We start from the raw sequence: 25,427 nt of genomic DNA, 5'->3' as shown, positions 1-25,427 counted from the left end.
ACTTTAAAACTGTTACGATTTAATTTTAATATTTTCAATTGAAGTTTCATACATTATTTTCAATTTAAAAATAATTCCAAATTTGAGAATTTTAAATAATGTATTCGAAAAGGAAACTATTTAAAATTGAAGTTTTCTAAATTGTGTGGTGTGAAATTGTTCAAAATTGAAATTTTTCAATTAATTGTGAATGCAATTATTTGGACTTTTTTTCAAATAATTGTGAATGTGAGTGCTAAATTTGATGGTTTTATCATTAAAATTTCAATTGTCCCATTTTCTAAATTATCAGTTTTGTAGCCGAAATTCGTGAACTTCGAAAAGTATAAATCACAATTTGACTATATTTAACATGAAAAAAAAAATTTCGAGTTTTTGAATTTGAACAACTTTAAATATTTTTACGATTCCATTTTAATATTTCCAATTGAAGTTTCATCAATTGTTTTCAATTTTTAAATAATTTCAAATTGGAGAATTTCAGATGATCTGTTGAAAAGGAAGCTGTTTAAAATTGAAGTGTTTCAAACTGAATTAGAATTTTTAGCTTGCATTTTAGCGGCCAACCTGCTTGAGTTTAAATAGATTAAATTTTTGAAATTTTTCGTAGATACGCTAGAAATATCTAAGTTACAAATTTCGTTCTTAAAGAACAGTACAATTATCGAAAAAAGTTTATTTTTATCAAAATAATATTTTTGATTCGATTTTGTTGAACAATTTATAGTATTTTAAAGCTTTCACAGCTATTTATAATCAACCAAATATGAAATATTGAAGGTTTAATATACTATGCAGTTCTTTTGGCGAAAAAAAGTTTTAACCATATAAAGTCCGCATAAGGCGGCGCGCTGGACGATAGCTATATTGAAGAATCTCAAGAAACAGTGAAATTATCTCGATATCTCAATTTCAAAGTATTTAACATTTCAGGGACGGCGAATATTATATTATCTATATGACGAGTTCCATACCGACATTCTCGAAAATTTTGTCTGGTATGGCATTCCACCCTCTCGATTCCACTATTTAAAAAAATAAAGAGAATAAACTATACGTAATAGAGCATTTTCAAAAAAGTGTGGCACTCCTTCCCGAAATTGAGATTTATGAAAACTCGATTGTCGTGGAAGTGATTACTGAATCCTCGGTTACTTGGAGAAAAGTACCAAAAAAAAAAAAAAAAAAAACACAATGTTATGAAGGATTCAGCAATCAATTGAGTTTCAGTCCACTATGAAATGACACTCTTATAAATTAATAGATGTCGATAAGCCATGACGTGTCAACTCCCTTAAACGCGGTGTCGACCCTTGCTCCAACCAACCGTAATTCTGGCGGAAAATTAACGACTGATGGAGGAAAAACAAACGAGATGATAAAACTTTCATGATAAATATTTCTTCTTGAAAGTGATCGGTTATCTTTAAGTCAAGACGAGGAGATTGAACTACGATTAGAAATAATTCCGATGAAATTTTCAACACGTTGTACGCAAAATTGGATAATATTTTCTTAAACACAATTTCTATTAACTTCATTTCATCTTCATTTTCACGTCGTCTTCAATAAATACGTTTTTAGCCAAGTTGGAACAGACATGGAGAATGCTTCGAGTTTTTGGAAATAACCACGAAGGTGATTGAGAAACTGAGACTAAATACTTTTCCCGAAAAATTGATGAAAACAATTTTGCGTTTCATCAATTATTCAGGGGAATATTTATTATTTGCGAGATCTCAAAGCCCGACTTTTTCGTGCTTATTGTATGTCATCTTTAAAAAAAAATAGAATAAAAGTAAAATTAAACAAGCTTATATTAATTGATTTCTTATTGTGATGAATGGCGGTCAAAATTGTGTCTGAGAGACCAAGAAATTGCCATTAAAAATAAAGTATCATAATCTTTTTTTCTCTAGTAATCGTTTTTTCGAGATGTCTGTTGGGTCACATTTTCTCTATCACTTTACAACTGACTTTCTGATATATGTATAGTCGTCTCGTATGTTTTAAAAGTAAACCGATTCGAGGGTTCTCCCGAATTTTAATAATTATAAATATATACATATAAATATATATATATAATAAAATTCGTCCCGTGTTGCATCTCGGGAATTTATCGTCGTTTTCGCTGTTTTTTCTACCTCTTCTCTAGGAATCGCGTCGGCTTTTAGTGTTGCGCGTTGCGTGACAGAAGGTACCTATGTATAAGGCAACTGGCCACTTTTAAGAGCCGAACGCAGCGTGACATTGCGGTCAGAAACATAATGAAATTAATAAAAATAACATAAATAAAAGAAAATATTATACAAAAGTGAATGAATTAAGGTATATATCTCTTTCTTCTCACTACGACAAATATAAAAGAAATAATTCTATCTCTCTTTGCTACCAAGTTGTACTTATTCCTACTTGATTTACTTGTACAAAAGAATGTGTTATATAATAATAAAATACATAATATAACATAAAAGTATAAATAATACATATTATATACATATATACATACGTACACGTAATATTAATTACCAATTACGATTATTAATTATTACTATCATTATTGACATTATCACAATCGAGAACAAATATATAGGGAGCGAATGTCTTGCATTGAGCTGAGCTGATGAATGAGGTGAATTAATATATCATGATTAGGAAGTATTGCCCATCATTGTGATTATCATTGTTACTGATCAAAGAATTAACGGTAACGGTGGTGGTAACGACGTTGATGTAATTGAGAATGATCTTTTTTAAAGTTCTGATTCGTGTGTAAAGATAATTTAAACAAAAATATCAGTTAAATAAATTAATACGATGATATTACTCATATGGAATATTGAGGGGCTAACGAATTATTAAATTATCATATCCTGATATCCACTATTATTATTATTATTATTCGGCAGATTACACTGATTTCTTCTTTTGTACTTCGGGAAAAGTTGGGAAATAAAAAGGAATTTTTTTTACCGGGAACCTATGAAAAAAGTGGTGTAATGATGTGTCTCCAAAATCTCGCAATCGTTGTTGAAAACCTGATTTGCTCTCCATTACCTAAAGTTGTTTTATATCTTAAGACCATGTGAGCGACACCTCATTTTTTAAAATATTTTTACCAAATCCAATTTAAGTTCACACGAAACGCGATATCGAGTTTAAAGTTTGGGAAATTGAAATAAGAAGCTTGTCTGATCCTCAATTTTAAAAATTACAAAAAAGTTTTTTTGTTTTAATAAATTTTTGTTTGCTTTCTTCATAAGTATACAAATTTAGGACCAAAGAAACGTTTCTTAGTGCTTCTCATTTAAGGTTCCGAATTTTTAAGGTTACGCTTATATGGCGTGTTTTACATCGACAATTGGTATTTTCAAACAAAAATCATAATTTCAACAATACCAATCTTTAACCAATTTTTCATTATGTCAATGTTTTTTTGTCGGAAAATTCGTATTTTTAATTTTGTTTTAAGTATATTTCACAGAAGATTCACTACTTTTTAACATTTTTTGGCTATGTTGGTATTTTGCAGCAGAAAACGTCATTTTTAATTTTTTTTTTAAATATTAGATTAAAAAAAAGTTAAAAAACGGTTTTTGCTTAAATGACCTTTAATTTGAAATGTTGAAAGTTAAATCTACAAATTTTAATAAGAATAATCATATGAAACCTTATGCGTTTTACATCGACAATTGGTATTTTCAAACAAAAATCATTATAACTTCAAAAAGAGTCTTTTAACAATTTTGCATTATGTTAATGTTTTTTGTCGGAAAATTCGTATTTTTAATTTTATTTTAAATAGATTTCATAGAAGATTCACAACTTTTGAACCTTTTTTTTAGTTATGTTGCTCTTTTGCAGCCGAAGGCGTCATTTTTAGGGAAGAAAAATATTAGATTGAAAAAAAAGTTAAAAAAAGGGTTGTGCAATTTAGGTTAAGCTAGCGGTTTTTAATATAAATTTAAAAAAAGATTGACCAATTTTGAATAGTTTCAGGTTATAATGTTTTTCATATGAAATTTGTTATTTTAAACAAAAATCATTAGATTTTGAAGATTTGCAATTCTAAATAATTTTATTTAAGTTAGTTTTTTTTATTAGTATTTTTAATAAAAAATTATTAGATTTTAAAGAATATTTACAATTTTGCTACAATTTTAGGTTATGTTGGGATGCTGCACCTGAAATTGGTATTTTAATACAAAAATTATATTTAAAGCAAATGATTTTTATTTGAAATAGGAAGTGTCCACATGCACCGTAAACATCTGGCTATTTGTACCGAAACTCCGGTACTCGTAGCTACGGCCTTAAAATAATAGAATTTATAAAATTGAAAAATTGCAGATTCTGTTAGTGTTTTTGGTTGGAAATAAACATTTTGATTAAAAGTTATATTTCAAAGAAGATTAATAATTGTTTAACTTTTTTAAGTTACGTTGGCGTTTTACATAGAAAATTAATATTTTTAAACATAATGTTAACAAGATTTAGAGTATTTTAACAATTTTGGATTATGTTATTGTTTTTCCCCGGAAATTGGTATTTTTAATTTTTTTTAAATTATATTTCAAAGAATGTTCACAACTCATCAACAATTTTAGGCTATGTTATCATTTTTCACGAGAAATCGTTATTTTGATCAAAAAATTAAATATAAAAAAGATAACATTTATTTGTGCAGTTGTAGGTTAAGCTAGCAAGTTGCGATACAGATTTTAAAGGTTTAAAATTTTGAAGCACATTGAATTGGCTATTTTAATCAAAAATCGTTAAATTTCTTAAACAATTTACAATTATGAACCACATTTTTATTTTTATATTATTAGTATTTTTAATGAAAAATTAATAGATTTCAAATACTATTTCAACAATTTAGGTTATGTTCTTTTGTTTCTCCTCAAACAAGATTTAAAATCTTGAGAATTTTGCATTATGCTAATGTATTTCTTCGAAAATTCGTATTTAAAATTGTATCAAAATTAGATTTCAAAGATAATTCACAACTTCTGAACAATTTTAGGTTATGTTAACGTTTTTTACATGAAATTGTTTATATAAAAAAAAAAAAAATATTGGTATTTTTAAACAAAAATCACCATCAAGATTGGATTATTTCTAATAAAAACTGATCGGATTTCAAAGTTGAAAAATTGTCTTCAATTTACGTATTTCAGGTTTATTAGCGTTTCTTGACGTTTATCGCTTTCAAACAAAAATCATTAGGGTTTGGCTGTGTCTAATTATCCCTAAAAATTAAGGGAGTTGGAAAAGGGAAGAATATTCGTCCCTAAAATTTGAGACGACGAGCCACTTCGTCATGTTATAAAGATTCATCATTTTTGAATATTTTAGGTTACGCGTAACCAAAATTTAAATTTAATTTTAGCTTAGCGTTTTGCACCAAAAATTGGCATTTTAAAACAACAAAAAATATAGTTCAAATAATATTTGTAATTTTTGAACAGTTCCAGGCTATTTTAATCTTTTTTATAGAAAATTTAGTTTTTAAGTACAAATAATTAAAATTCAAAGGTTCTTAGTTTTTGAACAAATTTAGGTTACGTTGGCGATTTAACCATAATTTGGGCAAAGAAAATTCACAATTTTCAACAATTTCAGTTTATATTAGTATTTTACTCTAAAGGTTGGTATTTTAAATCTTAAATCATTCTAGTTCGAACAAGATATTTGCAATTTTTGAACAGTTAGGTAGTTAATTTGCTTTTTTTTTTAAATTTTTGACCGGAAATCGCTTTTTATCAACAAAAATCATTAAGTTTTAAAGAAGATTTTCTATTTTTTAGAAAATAGATACTGATAAATACAAAAAGGCTATAGTAAGTTTATATTTAGATATTTTAATTTAAAAATTTCGTGAGCTAAAAATTCATAATAATCGTCTGCACATTGCGCTTATGTTTTTTTAGTGGTTCAAGTTTTTAGTAGAAAAAACTTTACTATCTAATCACTTGCCATTTTTATTGATTCAGGCTGAAATGCTAGGTTTTCAACATTTTAAAATTTTCAATTATTCAGTTTGAAATGTTCAGTTTTCAACAGTTTCAAGTCTTGAAAAATATTTTATTTTTTCTTCTTTACAAAATTAGCAATATTCGGCTGTAAAAAGTTTCATCGAGGATGAAAAATTTCAATCATGTTAATAATTGAAGTGTTAAAAATTGTATTTAAAATTAAAGAGTTTATACAACACTTTTTATGTTTGAAAATATGAACTTTATAAATTAGATGATTTCATGAAATTTTGAGAAAAAAATTACATAGCGCATCACAGAAAACCTTAATAATTTTCAAAGTTAAAATTCTTGCACTGGTCATATCCTTACATAATACGAAAAATAATTTTTGTACTTATTTTAAATGGTTTAGAAAGTGTTTACAATAAAAATAGATAAAAAAATTGTGGAGGTTCTTGTATAACAGAAAATCATTTATTAATTTTAAATAGTTTTTAAATATTTAAAACATGATGGATGTCTCTTTATATTTTAATTGTCGATAGCTTAAAGATAAAAAGATAAAAAGATAAAAATATTTACTGTTTCAGAAATGAAGCAATAAAACAGATGAAGAATGAAATTATTCCTAAAGAAACCGTACATACAGGAATTTAAGTACTATTTCTTACATTTGGCATTGAATTTTTTACAATGCAAGCTTTATTTGTCAATAGCTGCAAGTGTACCAAATTAAGTTGTGAATTAAAAAAATATATCTACAATTGTTGTTTAATAACTTTTATGGCACGATCTATAAGAATATCGCTATGTCCCTTTCGCTTCTTGCTTTTAAGTTTTTTTGATCTTAGGACTGTATTCCAATTAATTTCGCTCCGCATCCTGAGATTTTCCGGATCTATTATTCCAGGTATAATTTGTGTTAAAAAGTTTGCTGTACAAATGCTTGTAGGCGATATAATTAATGGTTTCACACTTTCTTCACGATCCACTTGCCATGGAAGCAAACCAAATGGACAGTTCCCCCAGTTTTCATTTTCTGTGAACAACGAATAAATATTGGTTTATACACATTCGTAAATTTTTAATCGTTTTTTTTTCCAAGAAATAGGTGTTTGTTTACTAATACCGTTAATTAAAAAATTCCGAAAGCTGTAATGTAGATGTCATTTCACGTTTTTATAATCAGTTATAATATACGCAAATCAATTTGGTTCACGAAGATGTTTTTTTGTTCCTGTTTTTTTTTCTAATTAATTCATTTTATTATTCATTAAAGCTTAAAAACATCTGAGTGTTAAAGAAAATAATGTTCAATTTAAAACATATGAAATTCTTTAGGATTCATTTTTAATTTTCGAAATTGTAAAAAAATTAAATTAATTGATACTAACATTTTTGAAATGCTTCTTTAATTTTCTTTTTCATTTAACAAGTTTTTCATTTTTTCATTACTTGAAATACTTGGAATAAGGAAGAAGCCTCTAAACTTATAATAAAAATGGGTCACTTCTTAGTTTATTATGTAAAAAAGTTAAATGATTTCAAACATTATAAAAGTTTTATGATTGAAATATTTTTAAACTATAAATTTAAAAAGTTGTTATCTTCTTGATTAGATTTCAGCTTTAAACTTTCAAAAGTCAATTATTTCGACTGAAATAATTTAACATCTTAAAAACGGACCATTTTCCAATTTAGAGCGTTTGAAATTAAAAATTCACAGCATTCAAAACTTCATTTCTTTAAATTCCCTGAAATCCCAGAATCCGCTGTAGTCCTTGAATTCTGTGCAATTTTTGATTTTTCTGAATTCCTAAAATTTTCTGAATTCCTGAATATCTCCGAATTTTCTTGAAAATTTCAGGGTGGCCATTTTCACCGAAGAAAAAAATTCGCAGTTTTTCCTGGTTCACAAACATTTCTCACGGTCAATTAAATTAAAAAATTCGAACTAATAAAACTAAACATTTTTCCATATGAATTAATGAAATTGCTCTGGAAATTAAATCAATGAAGGTGGAACTCTTAAATTTTGAAGAAGTTTAAAATTTCTTTAATTCAAAAGTGATGCATTTAAATGGTTTATAACCTACACTAATAAAATGTAAAGTACTATCACATTTAATTGAACAATTTAAAAATAAATCCATTTAAACTAAAGAACTTAGAATTTTTAACTTTTATAAATTGTAGAATTCATAGATTCAGATTTTTTTCCAAAAATATAAATCCATGTTATCATTTTCAATGCTCTAAAATAAAGAATCAATCAATAAATTAAACTTTTCTAAAGTTACAGTATTTTAAACAATTTTAATCCAGAACATTAAAACTTGAACGATTACATTTTTTTTAAACTGAACAATTTTTACGTTAGAAGTTGAATTATTTTAATTTCAAATCGTTTAGATACCCTTAAAAAGCTTCAAAATTTTATTTTATTCTTGAAAAATCTATGTGGTTTTTCAATCTTTTTCAAATGTAAAATTATTATTAAAAGTTGTTCATAACTTCTAAATATCTTTTAAAATGATTTGAATTCCAACCGATTTTTCAAAATGAAAAAAATTAATTTTCCTAGCAATGTAATTCAATTTCCAACAAAATAGTTGAATTTTTAACTAAATAGTTGCATTTTCAGCCTACAAAGATGAATAGTCTCACCCAAAAAGACAAATAGTCGAATTTTAAATTTAAAAAAATAATTTTTTAAATTTTTAATATTTTTTAAAATGATTCGAATTTCAAATAATTTTTCAATATAAAAATTAATTTTCAATTTTTCTAGCAATCTTAAAAAAATGTTTTTATTCTTTTAAAGCATTTCACAATTTTTGAAAAGCTTATAAATTTGTTGTTCAAAATCTTCAAAAATGTACATTTTCTTTCAAATTAGGCCATGTCTGTTTGCGCCGGATGTGCGATATGAATGGCCGGATTTGGTCGGAACACAGCTTTTGTTTAAATTATTTTTAATCATTGCAAGTTTTAAATCAATTATGAATCTTTTCAAAGCCTCTAAATATCTCTAAAAAATTACTCGAATTGTTCTACAAATAATGAGTGTTCAATTGTTCTTTATACATCAAAATTGAACAATTTCACTTACAAATTAATCATTTTCTAAATGAAACAATTAAAATCATAACGTTCTAAGTTTGAAAGCTCCTTGACATTTTTACGATTCAAGGCTTTATATTTCAAACAATTCCGTTTAAAATTATTTACATTTTTTTACGACTAAGGCTTTTCAATTGAATAAGTTTGATTTTTATCGTTGAGCTCTGTAAATTCTTCAATTTTGATCAGATTTATAATTATCTTAACAAATCAATTAATGTCGATTGATTAAGAATGTTTTTTATCCAAAATTTTTAACTTCAAACGATTTTAATTTTTAATTGTTGAATTATTCTAAGACTTAATTTAAAAATTCTCTAAATTAAAAATGTACGCATAAAAATAAAAATATAAAATGAAAAATGTTGTTAGGTAACGGATTTTCGAATTACGCATTATAAACTGAATGACATCATAATTAAAGAAGATAATTCTCTGATTTCTTTAAATATTCTAAATGAAATCCTTACATATTCTGAATTCCTTGAATTATCGTAATTTTCTGATAAACATGGAATATTCTAAATTTTCTGAATTTTTAAAATACTCTGAAATTCCTTTAATTATCTAAATACCCATATTTCTTCTGTACTCCTGAAATATTCTGAATTCTACCAATTTTTTTAAATTCACTAAACGCTCTGAAATTCCCAGAATTCCCTGTAATCCTTGAATACCCTGATTTAATTGAATATTCGGATGTGTCTGAATTACTAGAATTCTCCGAAATCCTTGAACATTATTAATTCCTTAAATATTCTAAATTCTTTAAATTCCTTCAATTCTCTTAATCTTGTGAATACTTTAAAATATTCCGTTTTTTTTTTAAATTCCTTCAATTCAGCTAAATTCGCCTGAATTCTCTGCATTATTTTGAGGTCCTTGAAATTCAGGGAATTCCAAGAATTCAAAGAAATTCAGAGAATTTAGATAAATCGCGGAATTTAAAGGAAACCAGAATATTTCAAGGAAGTTCAAAGAATTCCAAAAGATTTTCAAGTTTAAAAAGCAGTCCAAAAAATTAAAGAGACAGAAAAATGAACAGAAACTGAATACTTTCGATGTAGCTTCCCAATTAACTAAAACCCTTTCCACATTAATCTGTGAAAAAAAAGCTGCCTGAAAAATAAAACCATGCCTCTCAAACTACTTTTTTTTTTAAATTAATCTGTACGGTTTAAAATTGAAATCATAGTAATCTTGTTTTATATTGGTATATATATTAGAAGTGTGCAGTCGTTTATTCTAATTTTTAATAAAAATTTATACACACTTGGAAAATTGGATACTTCGAAATAGGAAAAATTTAAATTTATATCAAACCGGTTTTATTTCTTTGAGCTTTTACCATTTTTAAATCAAACTAACTTTTTTTGCTTTTCGTAAAAAAAATGAATCCAAAAGTCAAATCGAATCTTTAAAATTTGATTTATTCGAATAAGTTGAATTTCGAAGATTCGACTTAACCCTCAAAGTGTATATATGGTAAACATCACGGTAAAGTGCATCGTGGGTGTTCAACACTCCAACGTATATAATCATGTATTGTTTAACCCCTATTGAACATTTTGTCACAATAAAATCCGATATAAGTTAAGGTATCTTTTATAAGGTAGAGTTGATTTTATAGCCATTGATTTATTTTAAGTGTGTTTAAAAAATTCTTTAAAAAAAGGTGATAAAATGGGGTTTTTACTTAAAAATTCATAACTCATGCAATTTTAATTATTTTAACCTGAAAATTACAACATGGGTGCTTTCAAATAAGATATTTATTTGCACTCCACGATTTTTTTACCTCCACTTTCAGCAACTGCTGCTAGCAGATTGACGCTTGACGCAGAATGCTAAACGACTTGACTTACAGTTAGTGGTTCCAACTAAAGCTAGATGGTGACACTTGCTCGATTTTTCGAATTAAGTATGGTTTATAAGAGTTTGCAAATTTCTGGGGGTCTCAGACACCCACAACGCACTTCAAGAGTTAACTTTTGGATCCACTTCTTAACCAAACAGAAAGAAATTATTTTGATTTTCAAAATTGCAATAATCAAGGGAAATCAAGCCTGTTTAATGCATATTAAAATTTTATCTATTTTGGAAAATCCAATGTTCCAAGCGTGTCTAAATTTATATTAAAAATTCAAATAAACGACTGCATACCTCTAACGCATATTATTAATTAGCCCTTAAAGGGCACACTTCCGTAAAATTACATAAAAAGCATACTGGGTGATTGATACCCAAGGGTATTCAAACTTGTGCTGTGCCGACGGTATTGGATATTTTTTTGCAAGAAAGTCAATTAATGATATTGAATCTATCTAGTTTAAGAACAAAAGGTTTGCTAATAGTTTTTGAAATGTAAAGTAGTTAAAAAAAATCCTTTTTAGATAAAAAATTTAAAAAAATACTTCTTTCACTCTAAAATTCATAACTTTTTTAAGTTTTCGATATTTTTACTTTAAATTTTACTTGAATACTTCCGAGATACGGCGCTTAAAAAATAAAATTAGTCTTATAGTGTTCGTTCCAAAAAAGGTATTTATTCTAAAAAATAAAAGCTTCAATTTAATGAAAAATGAAACACCGTACTTTGCGTGATTAAACGATTTTATTGATCATAAACTGCGTATAAAAATTATAAAAATCAAAATGATGTGAAAATGACATAGAAAAATAGGTTTTCATGTAATTTGTTGATCTGGCGCCATATGTTTCATTTTATTGAATTTGGTACGTTTTCTTGAAGCGCAAATAAGTAGCTGGGTCTTTAATACCCAGTATGCCCATTAAGGCCTAGCAATGCAATGTTTCTCGCTAGCTGCATCGTGCGTATACTATTGTTAGTTATGAAATCAGCAAAGCTTAAAAATATTTTTAAAAATGCATTTAATTTTTATTAGATTAATTTGCAAACACGGCTTACCTGATGCTAATTGCCAATTTATGTTCCGAATTCTTTTATCGTGTAAGTTCACACTCTTCAACTTATTTCCTTCTTTCTGCTTCAAGTTAAATTCATCAAGATCTTTCACAGTATGCACTGGATTATCTTCCAGTGAAATATATGTTTCCACTTGCCCCATAACCTGGATATTCACGAGAGACAGCAAGTTTTCTTTGAAATTTGAATTTTTACTAACTGGGAGAAGATCCAACAGGGAGGAAATAAATCCAACTAAATATTGATTTGGATTTAATAAAAGTTTTTGCACCATCCTCATATCAGTTAAGCAACTAGGAACATCCACTGACCAATTCAGCCATGGCGATTTTAGCTCTGGGTATCTGCTTTCCACCTTATCTCGAACTTTAAGCGAAAAAAGTTTCGAAGATAATTTCTGCTTTTTGCAATCCAAGGTCTGGCTTAAATTCAGAGCAACTTGCTGAGCGATTTTGTGTTTAATCAAAGCGTTACCAATAGTACAAATCCATAAAGATGCTACACGCCTTTTTTGATTATTTTCCTTATCATTATTAATCAGTTTCAACAATTGTCCAAACAATGGTTCCAGCAGCTTCTTTTCTTGTAACAAAGCAATAAAACATTCCCAAAATTTGATAAAATTTAAGGGAAGACTTTCCACTTTATTCTTTCCAGAATTTTCTTCTCGGAATATGCGTAAAAAATCTGAGTTTGGCAGAAAAACTTCGTTGTTGGATAGAATAGAGCAAAATGTTTGAGCGTTATTTAGGAGGAATTTATTTTTACTGAGACATTTAGATATTTCAGATAATAGGATGCTTTGCGCAGTACTTAATCTGTACTCTTCGTTGTTTTTTAAATTCTCGGTTATCGACTCTACCTCTTGATTTATGAGAGCTGTATTATTTTGCTGTGATTGTTTTATTGCAAATGAACGTAAATCCATCAGAGTTTTCCTAAAATAAAGTTTATTTGAAATAAGTTCATTAAATAGACAAAAGCTCGTTACAATTTAATTAATCACAGGATTCACGGAGATCCTAAATTATATTTTAGACAAAATACGGGACTTGAGATTGAAAAATGGGGGACTTTTTAAATTCAGAAAGTTTATGGATTACAATAAATACACATATTTGTAAGAAAAGTCGAGTTCAAATACAATGATAAAATTCCTGATTTTGCTTTTTTATTTTGTAGACTTTTTCAGGAGCTGACCTTATGAGAACACGTGAGATTTGAACATAAAAACTATATTATAAATTGATCTTAAAATTATGATTTGTTTTCTAAAATATTTACTTTGCTCATTATTATATTTTTTAGCTTAAATTCATAAGAAATTATTCTTTAATCTAATGGCAAAAATTCATATTCCATTCGTAATTTAATAAATCGAGAATAAACCGTTTTTACATACCAATAATATATTTTGATTGAAGCTATTGAAATAAATTTTTAAATAGAAACTTGGAAATTTCAAAACGTGAATATATGTATAGATTCAACATTTGGAAATATTTAAAAATAATAAGAATGTAAAACAGATTTCAACAAATTTGAAAAGGTTCTAAAAGACTTCCAGGAGTTTCACAGATTTCGCAGATATTTAAATAAAATTTATATTTTTATTAAAAAAATTAAAACTATGCTTGAATTTTAAAATAGTTGGTTTATTATTATCATATTTATTAGTTTTAATTTACAAAAAAGGATTTGATAATCCTCAGGAAAAAATGACTATTAAATAGATAATTTAATAAATCTGAGAATAAATCGTTTTTACTTGTCAATAATAAATTCTAATTGAAGCTATCAAAATACATTTTTAAATAAAAACTTATAATTTCAGGAAAGTCAATATATGAATAGATTGAAGGTTTCGAAAATATTTGAAAATAATAAAATGTAAAATATTTCAAGGGATGTATAGAGATTTCAAGAAATTTGAATAGATGCCCAAGGAGTTTAAATATTTCAGTTATTTAAAGACCATTTATATTTTTAGGCGAAAAAAAAACTATATTAGAACTTAAAATTCTTAAAATTAGGTTAATATTTCTAAAATTTCAAAAATATTTGAAAATAATAAAAATGTACAAGATTTCAAAAGATATCAAGGGATGTATATAGATTTCCAAAGATTTCAATTATTTAAATACAATTTCTTTTTTTATATATCAAAAAAAGAACTATATTAAAACTTAAAATTCGTAAAATTACGATTGATTTTTTAAAATATTTAGTTTATTTAATATTATAATGGTGTTATCCTATTTCAATTAAAAAAAATATAATTTGTTGATCCACTAAAAAAAATCGTATTCAATTAATAATTTAATAAATCTGAGAATAAATTGTTTTTATTTATAAATAATAAATTTTAAATGACAATTTCTTTTTCTATATAAAAATTACATCAGAACTTCAAGGTCCTAAAATTAAAATCTGCTTTCTAAAATATTTAGTTTCTTTATTATTATTACGGTATTTTGCAGTTTTAGCAAAAAATTACTATTCAATTAATACTTTAGCAATTCTGAGAATAAATCGTTTTTAATTATCAATAAGAAATCATGGTTAAAGCTACACAAATACATTTTTGAATAGAAACTTATAAATCAACATTTCGAAAATATGTGAAAATAAAAACAATGTTCAATATTTTAAGGGATGGATAGAAACTTCAAGAAATTTGATTAGATTTTCAAGGATTTCAGATATTTAAATATTCTTAAAATTACGACTTTTTATCAAAAATATTTAGTTTGGGTAACATTCTGATGGTATTATTATTTTTACTCGTCAATAATAAATTATTATTGAAGTTTTGAAAATACATTTTGAAATAGAAACCAAATTTTCAAGGATTTCAAGAGATTTTACTAATATTCCAAAGATTTTTCGAAATAAATACGGGAATTTTTGGGGAATTTTATAGAAATTAGAGAATACTTATTGAAAATTCTCTAAATAGGTGACCTTTAAGAAAAATATGGGACAGGCTGTGAAGCTTGCAATCAGAAAACTTACTGTAACTTAAGATCAGGAACTTTTGAGACCAAAGTGTATTTAGCATGAATATATAATCCAGCAGCCGTCCAAAGTTCAATTAAATCTTCAAGAGCTTGTACTTCTTCAGATTCTGTTGTTTCTACTCTGTTTACTTCTTTATCGTAGTAATCTATCATATTTTTTATTTCAGCTGTCCAGTATTCATCCTATAAGTTAGTTAATTTAATGATACGTCAATTCGATTATAATAATAACAACATAAAAGCGATCAGAAGCTGCAGTGCCTTTTTTCTCTAGGTGCGACAAAGATTTCAATAATGTCACAATTGTAAACAAATATTTAAAAAATATTTCAAATGTTTCGCAAATTTTTTTAAAGATTTGACAAAGATATCACATACATTTCAATGTTTTTTCAAAGATTTCACAGTTTTTAAATATTTTGCAAAGATTTTTTATAGATTTCAAAGATTTTATAAAGACTTCCATATTTTTATAAAAATTTCCGATAAATTTCAAAGACTGCAGATATATTTCAATGATTTCGCAACGACTTCAATAATTTCACAAATATTGTTCAATATTTGAAAAAAATTTGAAATATTTCGCAAAGAATTCAGAAAGATCTCGATAATTTCCCAAAGACATCAAAGGTTTCGAATATTTCGCAAAGATTTTGGATAGATTTGAAAGATTTTAAAAAGACATAAATGATTTCCCAAAGATATAAACGGTTTCAACTATTGCGCAAAGATTTGGCATAGATTTAAAAGATTTTATAAAGACATAAATGATTTCCCGAAGAATTCATAAAGATGTCAATAATTTCACAAATCTGATCAAATATTTCAAAAATATTTTAAATATTTCGCAAACATTTCACAAAGATTTTGGATAGATTTAAAAGATTTCAGACGAGCATAAATGATTACGCAAATATTTAAATAATTTCTCAAATGTTTCAAAAACATTGTAAATATTTCTCAAAGATCTCGATTTCCCAAATAATTCGCAAAGATTCAAAGAATACCACAAATATTGTCAAATATTTCAAAAATATTTTATGAGATTTCAATGATTTTCGAAAGATTTCACAAAGATTTCAAATATGTCTCAAATATTCAAGGAATTTCACAAATATCAAATATTTCAAAAATATTTCCAAGATTTCCAAAAATTAAACAAATATTTCAATGATTTCCCAAAGATTTCAAATATTTTGCAAATATTTGAACAATTTCACAAATACCAAATATTTGACATATTTTACAAGGATTTCAATGATTTTCTAAAGATTTCAAATGTTTCGAAAAAAATTCAGATAGCTTTAAAAGATTTCACTAAGACCCCAATGATTTTCTAAAGATTTCAATAATTTCACCAATTTTAAAAAAATATTTCGAAGATTTCCAAAGATTACACAAATATTTCCCAAATATATCAAATATTTAAACAATGTCACAAATAAATTCCCGGTCATTTCCCCGTTTTTTCCCGGTTCGCAAAAATTTTTCACGATCAATGAAACTAAAAAAATGGAACACTAAAGCTACAAAATTTCTCAGTTGAGGTAATAAAAACTGAGCTTTAAATAAAAGCACTAAAAGTGGAACTGTTAAATTTTGAACTTTTAAAATTAAAATTTAAAAGTTTTTAATTATAAAATTTGGTATTCAAATGCTCAGTAATTTACGCGTATAAAATTGCAGGTATTAACATTTTTCAATATAAAAAAATATAAACCCACGTTACCATTTTCAATGATGTAAATAAAAAAAATCAGTGAAATTTAAAATTTTCAAAATTTTATAATTTTAAGGAATCTTAAGCTAGAAACATCAAATATTGAAAAGTTGAAATTTTAGAAAATTTCTTTACAATTTGGATATATAAATAACAATTGAACATTTATTATTTGTAGGCGAAATTTGAGTCATTTTAAGAGACATGTAGAAGATTTGAAAAGATTTAAACTTAATGTAAAACTTGAAATAATAGCCTGATATAAAACAAAATGTAGATTTTCGCAAACTTTAAACAAAAAATTAGATTCTTTTCAAGAATTGTGAAAGGCTTCAAAAAAATAAAAACATTTTCTTAAGATTCTTAGGAAAATTAAAAATATTTTTAAATTTGAAAAATTATTTTAAGTAAATATTTTAAAATTTTTTCAAAAATTAAAAAAAAATCCTGGTGAAACAAAAAATTCACTGTCATTTCCCGGTTTTCCCGGTCTCAAAAAATTCCCGGTCATTTCCCGATTTCCCGGTCCAGCGGCCACCCTGAAAGAATATTGTTGATATTTTACAAAGATATCAATGATTTTCTAAAGATTTCAAATTTTTCGCAAAAAATTCGGATAGTTTAAACAAATTTTACAAAGACTTCAATGATTTCCCAAAGATTTCAATAATTTCACCAATATTTCAAAAAAATTTCGAAGATCTCCAAAGATTACACAAAAATTTCCCAAAGATTTCAATGATTTTCTAAAGATTTCAAATGTTTTGGAAAAAATGGGATAGTTTAAAAAGATTTCACAAAGACTTCAATGATTCCTTAAAGATTTTAATAATTTCACAAATATTTCGAAGATTTTCAAAGATTACACGAAGATTTCAAATATTAAAAAAATTTCACAAATATTATCAAATATTTAAAAACTATTTTTGATATTATACAAAGATTTCAATTATTTTCTAAAGATTTCAAATGTTTCGCAAAAAATTCGTATAGCTTAGAAAGATTTCTCAAAGACTACAATGATTTCATGAAGATTTCAAATCATTTTTAAATATTTTAAAAATATGATTTAAAAAATTCAATGATTTTCCAAAGATTTCAAATATTTCCTACAGATTTTGCATAGATTTAAAAGATTTTACAAAGATTTCAATAATTCCAAAAATATGATCAAATATTTGAAATATTTAGCAAATATTTCCAAAGGTTTCGGAAATATTGCAATGATTTCCCAAAGATATCACAAAGATTAAAAAAGTTTCGCAAAGATTTCTGATAGATTTAAAAGGTTTCACAGACTATTTATTATTTTATAAATATTTGGTAAAGATTTCGGATAGATTAAGAAGATTTCACAAAGACATCAATTATTTCATAAATATTTCACGTAAATTTTTGGAAAAATTCAGTCGATCTGATGAATTTTATCATTCGATCTCAAAGGGGGAAAATCATTACTTTGTCCCTCCCTGGGCGATTTCTGAGGGGGGAATAATTGTCCCCTGTGTTCCCTAGGGCTCCGCCGTCTCTAAAAGCGATATATTTTGAATATCTTAGACTTACATGCAACCAAGCTAGAAGAATGTTAACGGCGATTCGCAAAACGCCCACAGACGGCAATTCATAACCGTGAGCAGCGTCATGTCTAAGATTTACAATCCATTCGGGAATTTTTATTTGTTTTGCGATCTGAAATAGAGACGATTGCTTGGTGTGTCCTATATTCGAAATGTGATTTAAAAACCTCATGATGCAGAGAGAATACATCATACATAAGTCATTTTCATAATACATAGGTAGCTCAGCCTTATCAAGTTTTTCACTCCATTCCCTGTCCCTAAGAGATACTTGTATCAAAGATAATGTGCAGTCTACGCCCACTGGTAACTTTGAATTCCTGAAAAATGGACTTTTATTTATATTTTCCTTTCCCATAACACCGGGACTGTATGCCGGACTAAACAAAATTGACAAAGACATATTGATCTCGCCGATTTTTTTTATACGTTATGTGGAATTTTGACTTAAAACTAAAGGCTCTTTGGGATTCCTTACAGCAATATTGTTTTTTTCCTGAAAATCTAAAATTCTATTTTATATAAAAAAGTAGATTCTCCCTAAAACGATAAAAGAAATACGTTTTATGTCGGTATTAATGATTTTAAATGTTGAAAATTTTCGTAAAGTGACGAATAACGCTTCTTTTTTCGTTACTGTTACTCAATCATTGTAATGTGTTATTTCAAGATTATGAAATATTTCACAAAGATTTCAAATATTATAGAAGGATGTATAAGATTTCACAAAAATTTCAAAGATTTCAGATTAATTTACAAAAAGCCAAAAGATTTTGCAAAAATTTAAAAATAATTCACAAAGATTTAAAACATTTCACAAAGATTGCAAGAGGATTTCTAAGATTTCATGAAGATTTTACAATGATTTTAAAGATTCCAAAATATTTGAAGATTTCAAAGATTTAAAAAATTACAGAAATATCTCTAAGACTTCATAAGGATTTCAAAAATTTCACAATATTTTCAAAGACTCCACAATATTTCGGAAAGATTTCAAAGATTCCAAAATATTTCATAAAGATTTAAAATATTTCAAAAAGGGTTTCACAAAGAGTTAAATGATTACAGAAAGATTTCTAAGATCTCAGAAAGGTTTAAAAGATTTTATAATCATTTCAACCATTCCAAAAGATTTTGCAAAGATCTCACAAATATCACAAAAAGATTTCATAAAGAATTCACAATGATTTTAAATATTCAGAATTATTTGAAGGTTTCACGAAGATTTCAAAAATGACATTAAGATTTATAAGATTTCACAATAATTTACAAACAGTCAAATGATTTTGCAAAGATTTCAAAGGGTTTCATAAAGATTCTTAAATATTTAGAAGGTTTCAAACATTTTACAGAAATATTTCTAAGATTTTACAATGATTTAAAGATTCCAAAATATTTGAAGATTTCAAAGATTTTAAAAATTACAGAAGGATCTCTAAGACTTCATAAGGATTTCAAAGATTTCACAATCTTTCAAAGACACTGGAATATTTCCGAAAAATGATTTCAAAAATTACCCAAAGATTTATAAGATTTCACAAAAGTTTCAAAGATTTCACAGTAGTTTACAAACAGTCAAATTATTTTGCAAAGATGTCAAAATAATTCACAAAGATTTGAAAGATTTCAAAAGATTTTACGAAGATTCCTAAATATTTAGAAGATTTCAAACATTTCACAAAGATTTCTAAGATTTTGCAATAATTTTAAAGATTCCAAAATATTTGAAGATTTTAAATATTCCAAAATATTTGAAGATTTCAAAGATTCCAAAATATTTGAAGATTTCAAAGATTCCAAAATATTTGAAGATTTGAAAGATTAAAAAAATTACAGAAAGACTGCATAAGGATTTTAAAGATTTCCCAATATTTTCAGACTCCACAATATTTCGGAAAGATTTCGAAGATTCCAAAATATTTCATAAAGATTTAAAATATTTCAAAAAAAGTTTAAAAACGATTTTAATGATTACAGAAAGATTTCTAAGATTTCAGAAAGGTATAAAAGATTACAGAAAGATTTAATAATAATTTCATACATTCCAAAAGATTTTGCAAAGATGTCACAAATATCACAGAAAGATTTCATAGAGAATTCACAATGATTTTAAAGATTCAGTATTATTTTCAGGTTTCACAAAGATTTCAAAGACTTAATAAGGATTTCAAAGTTTTCACAATAATAACAAAGATTCCAAAAGATTTTGGAAAGCTTTTACAAATTTTTGAAGTATTTCAAAAGGTTTCGCAAAAACATTAAAGATTACAGAAAGATTTCTAAAACTTGACAAAGATTTCACAATAATTTCAAAGATTTAAAATGAATTCAGAAATATTTTTAAAGATTTAAATATATGTCACAAAGATTTGAAAGATTTCAAAAGGTTCTATAGGGATATTAAAGGTTGAAAATTATTTACAGAGATTCAAAATTATGTAAAGGTTTCACACAGATTTCAGAGATACCAAATTTTTTGAAGACTTTACATAAGATTTGAAACGCTAAAGAAAGGTTTATAAGATTTCACAATGATTTCAAGGATTCCACAATATTTAGAAGATTTCAAAGATTTAAAAGATTATAGAAATATTCATAATATTTCAAAGATTAAAGAAATATTTGTAAATTTCACAGTAATTTCAAATATTTCGGAAATATTTCACAAAGATTTTACAGATTTCAAAATGTTTCACAAGGATTTTAAAGTAGGATTTCTAGCGATTCTTAGGAACAAAATTCAAGGTCTTATCCAGATTTTCCAGGTCTCCGTTTTTTTACATCAAATAATGAAAAAAACGTGTGTTATACATGTAAAAAATGAGCGATTTCATTTTTTATTGACCAAAAATTTCTAAAGAAAGCCGAATCGTAAATAAAAAAATTCTTAATATTTTGCGAACATGCATCGTCTTTGTGAAATCTTTAGGAATATTTTGAAATATTTGTAATGTCTTTGAAATCGTTGTGAAATCTTGAAATGTCGGTGAAATATTTGAGAAATCTTTTGACATTTTTCAAAATCTTAAAAATTCTTGAAATCTTTGTGAAATCTATCTTTAATGTTTTGTGTTTATTTAAAATCAATGAAGTCTTTTGAAATCTTCGTAAATATGTTGAAACCTTTTGAAATCTCCTAAAATCTTTGAAATAATGTGAAATTCTTGAAATCTTTTTAATTTCTTTTGAAATCCTTATGAATTCTTTAAAGAAATTGTGAAATCTTCTCTAAGTCTTTTGTATTCGTTTGAAATCACTGGAATACTTGAAATATTTGTGAAATCTTTATCGAATTCGTTGTAATCGTTTAAAATTACTGGAATATTTGAAATCTTATAAAAAATTTTGATATCGTTTAAAATATTTGAAATGTTTTTAGATCTTTATAATATGTTGTTAATCTTTAAAGTTCTTGAAAGCTTTGAAATCTACGAAAACTTTGTGAAATGTTTTTAAATCTTTATAAAATTTTTGAAATGTTTCTTAAAACTTTGTTCGTGAAACCTTTTCCGTTCGTTTGAAATTATTTAAATCTTTTCAAATCTTCTCAAATTTGTTGAAACCTTTTGAAATCATTAAAAAACTTTCAAATGTTTTGAAATCTTTGAAATCTGGTGTACTGTACCCTTGTTGGAATCTTTGAAATTCTTGAAATGTTTTGAAATTCTTAAGAATTCTTTAAAATATTTTAGAAATCTTATGTAATAGTTTGAAATCTTGTCAAACATTTTTTAATCGTTTAAAATCTTTGAAATGGTTTGAAATCCTTGAAATCTGGTATACTGCACCCTTGTTGAAATCTTTGAAATTCACGTATTGTTGTTAATTAAATTATTACAAATTTTAGCGAAATCTTTTGATATCTTCTAAAAAATTTTGAAATTGTTTAAAATCTTTTAAATGTTTTGAAATCGTAGAAATGTGGTTTAATATACCCTTCTTAAAACATTTAAACTCTTTTGTAAGTTTTAAAATCTTTGTGAAATTTTCGAAATCTTTGGGAAATTTTTGTGAAAACTTTTTAATCTAGTGTACACGCCTTTTTTGAAGGTTTGAAATCCTTAAAATCTTTGTGAAATATTTTGAAATTTTTATGAAAACTTTCTTGAATCTTTGTTTGGAAAATCTTTTGTATTCGTTTAAGACATTGAATTATTGGAATATTTTGAAATGTTCTCAAATGTTTTAAACCTCTTGAAATCGTTTCAATTTTTCGAAATCTTTGATCTGTTGTACACTCAAAAACCGAGTGGTCAACCACTCGAAAAATCCGTTGTATGGCCATGGCTTATTCTAATTCTGAAACTGAATTAACACCGAAATTTTAAACTAATAATTTTTATAACTTCTAAGTTGAACACCTCAACAAAAATTGCCTTGAAATATCTTTATTTATTCTGTAATAAACAAAAGATCCAGGTTTTCAAGGTTTTCAAAATCACTAGACACCCTGTAAAGGCTGAAAATTATTTACATATTCCAAATTAATAAAAGGTTTCACACAGATTTCCGGGTTCCAAATAATTTGAAGACTTCACAAAGATTTCAAACGCTACAGAAAGATTGATTAGATTTCACAATGACTTCAAAGAGCACAGAAATATTCATAAAATTTCAAAGACTTATAAAATCGCACGAAGGTTTAAAAGAATTCACAATAATTTCAAAAATGTTTAAAGATGTTGGAAAGAATAAAAAGATTTAAAAAATATTTCAAATGATTTCACGAAGACTTCAAAGATTAAATAAAGAATTCTACGATTTACAAAGAATTGAGAGATTTCACAATAATTTCAAAGATTACAAAAAATTTCGAAAATTTCACAATCATTCACGAAGAATTGAAATATTTCAAAAGGTTTCATATAAATTTGAAAGATTTTAAAAGGTTTCAGAAAGACTTAAAAGATTCCAAATTATGTATATGTTTCACAAAGAGTTTAAAGATTATAGAAAGATTCCGAAAATCTTACAAGGATTTAAAAGATTTCACAATATATTCAAATATTCCAAAAGATTACGCAGATTAAAAAAATTACAAAATATTTCAAAAATATTTAAAATCTTTCAAAATTTTTTACAAAGATTTTAAATATTACAGAATATTTGCCAAAGATTTGAATTGTTTTAAAAGGCTTTACAACTATTTTAAAGATTACAGACAGATTTACAACATTTCACAAATATTTCCAAAATTGTAAAAGGTTTCAAGAAAATATTTCAAAATAATTTCAAAGATTTCAAAATATTTCACAAAGAATCGAAATATTACAGAAAACTTCACAATCATTTATAAGATTTTAAAATATTGAAAAATTTTCAAAGATTCAAGCAGAATTCGAAAAGATTTCACAGATTTAAACATATTTCAAAAGGTTTTCTAAAGATTTTGAAGATTTCAAAGATTTTACATTTTTCCGAGGATTTCCAAGATTTCACAAATATTTTCAAAATAGTAAAAGATTTCACATTAAAGGTTTCAAAATAATTTTAGATTTCAAAAGGTTTTACAAAGATTTAAAAGATTCCAAATTATGTATATGTTTCACAAAGAGTTTAAAGATTATAGAAAGATTCCGAAAACTTTTTAAGGAATTAAAAGATTTCGCAATATATTCAAAGATTCCAAAAGATTGCGCAGATTAAAAAAATTATAAAATATTTCGAAAATATTTGAAATCTTTCAAAAAGTTTTACAAAGATTTTAAATATTACAGACAGATTTTACAATAATTTCAAAAATTCCAAAATATTTCGCAAAGATTTCAGAGTATTTCCCAAAGATTTGAATTGTTCAAAAAGGTTTTTAAAGATTACAAAAACATTCCAAAGGTTTTAAAGATTACAGACAGATTTATAAAAATTCACAATGATTTCAAAGATTTCAAAATATTTTACAAGTAATCGAAAGATTAAAGAAAGATTTGTTTTTAAGATTTAAAAATATTTAAAAAATTTTCAAAGATTTCACATTAATTTCAAAGATTCATACAGAATTCGGAAACATTTCACAAATTTCAAAATATTTCAAAAGGTTTTCCAAAGATGTTAAATATTACAAAAAGATTTTACAGATTCTAAATTATTTGAACATTCAATATATTTCAATTACTTCATAAGATTTCACAAATGTTTTTAAAAAATTCAAGTGGTCAATCCCTCGGAAGTACATGACATTATTACATTAATTTTTCATGATTATAAATAAATTTACAAAATGAACTAAATTCTCTAGAGAAAGATAGTAATCGAAAAAGTGGACAATGATTTGAACACTCGTAAACATTTTGAAACCTTCGTCGATTATTATTTTGAAAATGTAGGTCCTACGAAAAAGGATAATTTCCTTCATTTTCATTGTTACAAGAAGCAAAAAAGGAATCTAAAATATCGTTTCTTTTTGTGAGTTGGAAAAGTATTGATGAAAAAAATAAAGCAATTAATTTACCTTGCCTTCCATACTAGAAGTGTTTTATACCCTTTTTCTTGTTCCTCTGGGACGTTTGAGTAAATCTGTTTGTATACATCGTACCATTCTTCTCTGATTGTAAAATTAAAAAATAAAATATAATAGACATTTTAAATAAGAACTGCACAGTTTAATGAGCTAATATTGATTTAATGTTTTTTTTTTCACTTACAAAGAGAACCAGGGTACATGTTTTAAATCTTCCCGTTTCAAAGAAAGAGCCATTTTTTCAAATGGTTTATATAGATGCTTAATATCTTATTTTTTCATTATTAGTTCTTCAATTGACGATGGATTGCGATTATACAGTGATTTAAATGCATTTAAATAATCGTTTCAATGTATAAAATTTGTTTTTAGGTTATATTACACGTGTAGCACGTAAGTGTATGCCGTGTAATAAGTAAATTACAAGAAACATTTATTTACAATGATTACACCTTAGGGAGAGTTCACTTGTGTAAACTTTCCAAAATATAAAATTCCAATTTATTTTGAACCAATCATTGAATTTAGGTGAATATAGTAATGGACAAATTTAACCTCAAAGTAAACGTTTTTTTTCACTACGAAATGTGAAACTGGCATGC

At 25.7% G+C, this 25,427-nt stretch overlaps 1 protein-coding gene across 1 annotated transcript; it reads right to left on the bottom strand.

The window, feature by feature from the left end:
- Positions 1-6,520: 6,520 nt before the first annotated feature.
- On the bottom strand, positions 6,521-25,417 carry LOC117177759. The gene is made up of 6 exons (XM_033368668.1): positions 25,010-25,417; positions 24,817-24,909; positions 18,355-18,688; positions 15,067-15,254; positions 12,034-12,989; positions 6,521-7,020 (listed from the first exon to the last, which is right to left on the bottom strand). The coding sequence occupies exons 1-6, from the start codon at positions 25,060-25,062 to the stop codon at positions 6,740-6,742; spliced, it is 1,905 nt and encodes a 634-aa protein (XP_033224559.1). The 5' UTR covers positions 25,063-25,417; the 3' UTR covers positions 6,521-6,739.
- Positions 25,418-25,427: the final 10 nt, after the last annotated feature.

This window comes from Belonocnema kinseyi, chromosome 8, assembly GCF_010883055.1.
Source record: "Belonocnema kinseyi isolate 2016_QV_RU_SX_M_011 chromosome 8, B_treatae_v1, whole genome shotgun sequence".
NCBI classification, from domain to species: Eukaryota; Metazoa; Arthropoda; class Insecta; order Hymenoptera; family Cynipidae; genus Belonocnema; species Belonocnema kinseyi.
Note: the sequence above shows the minus strand (reverse complement) of the source record. Positions and strands in the feature narration are given on the sequence as shown.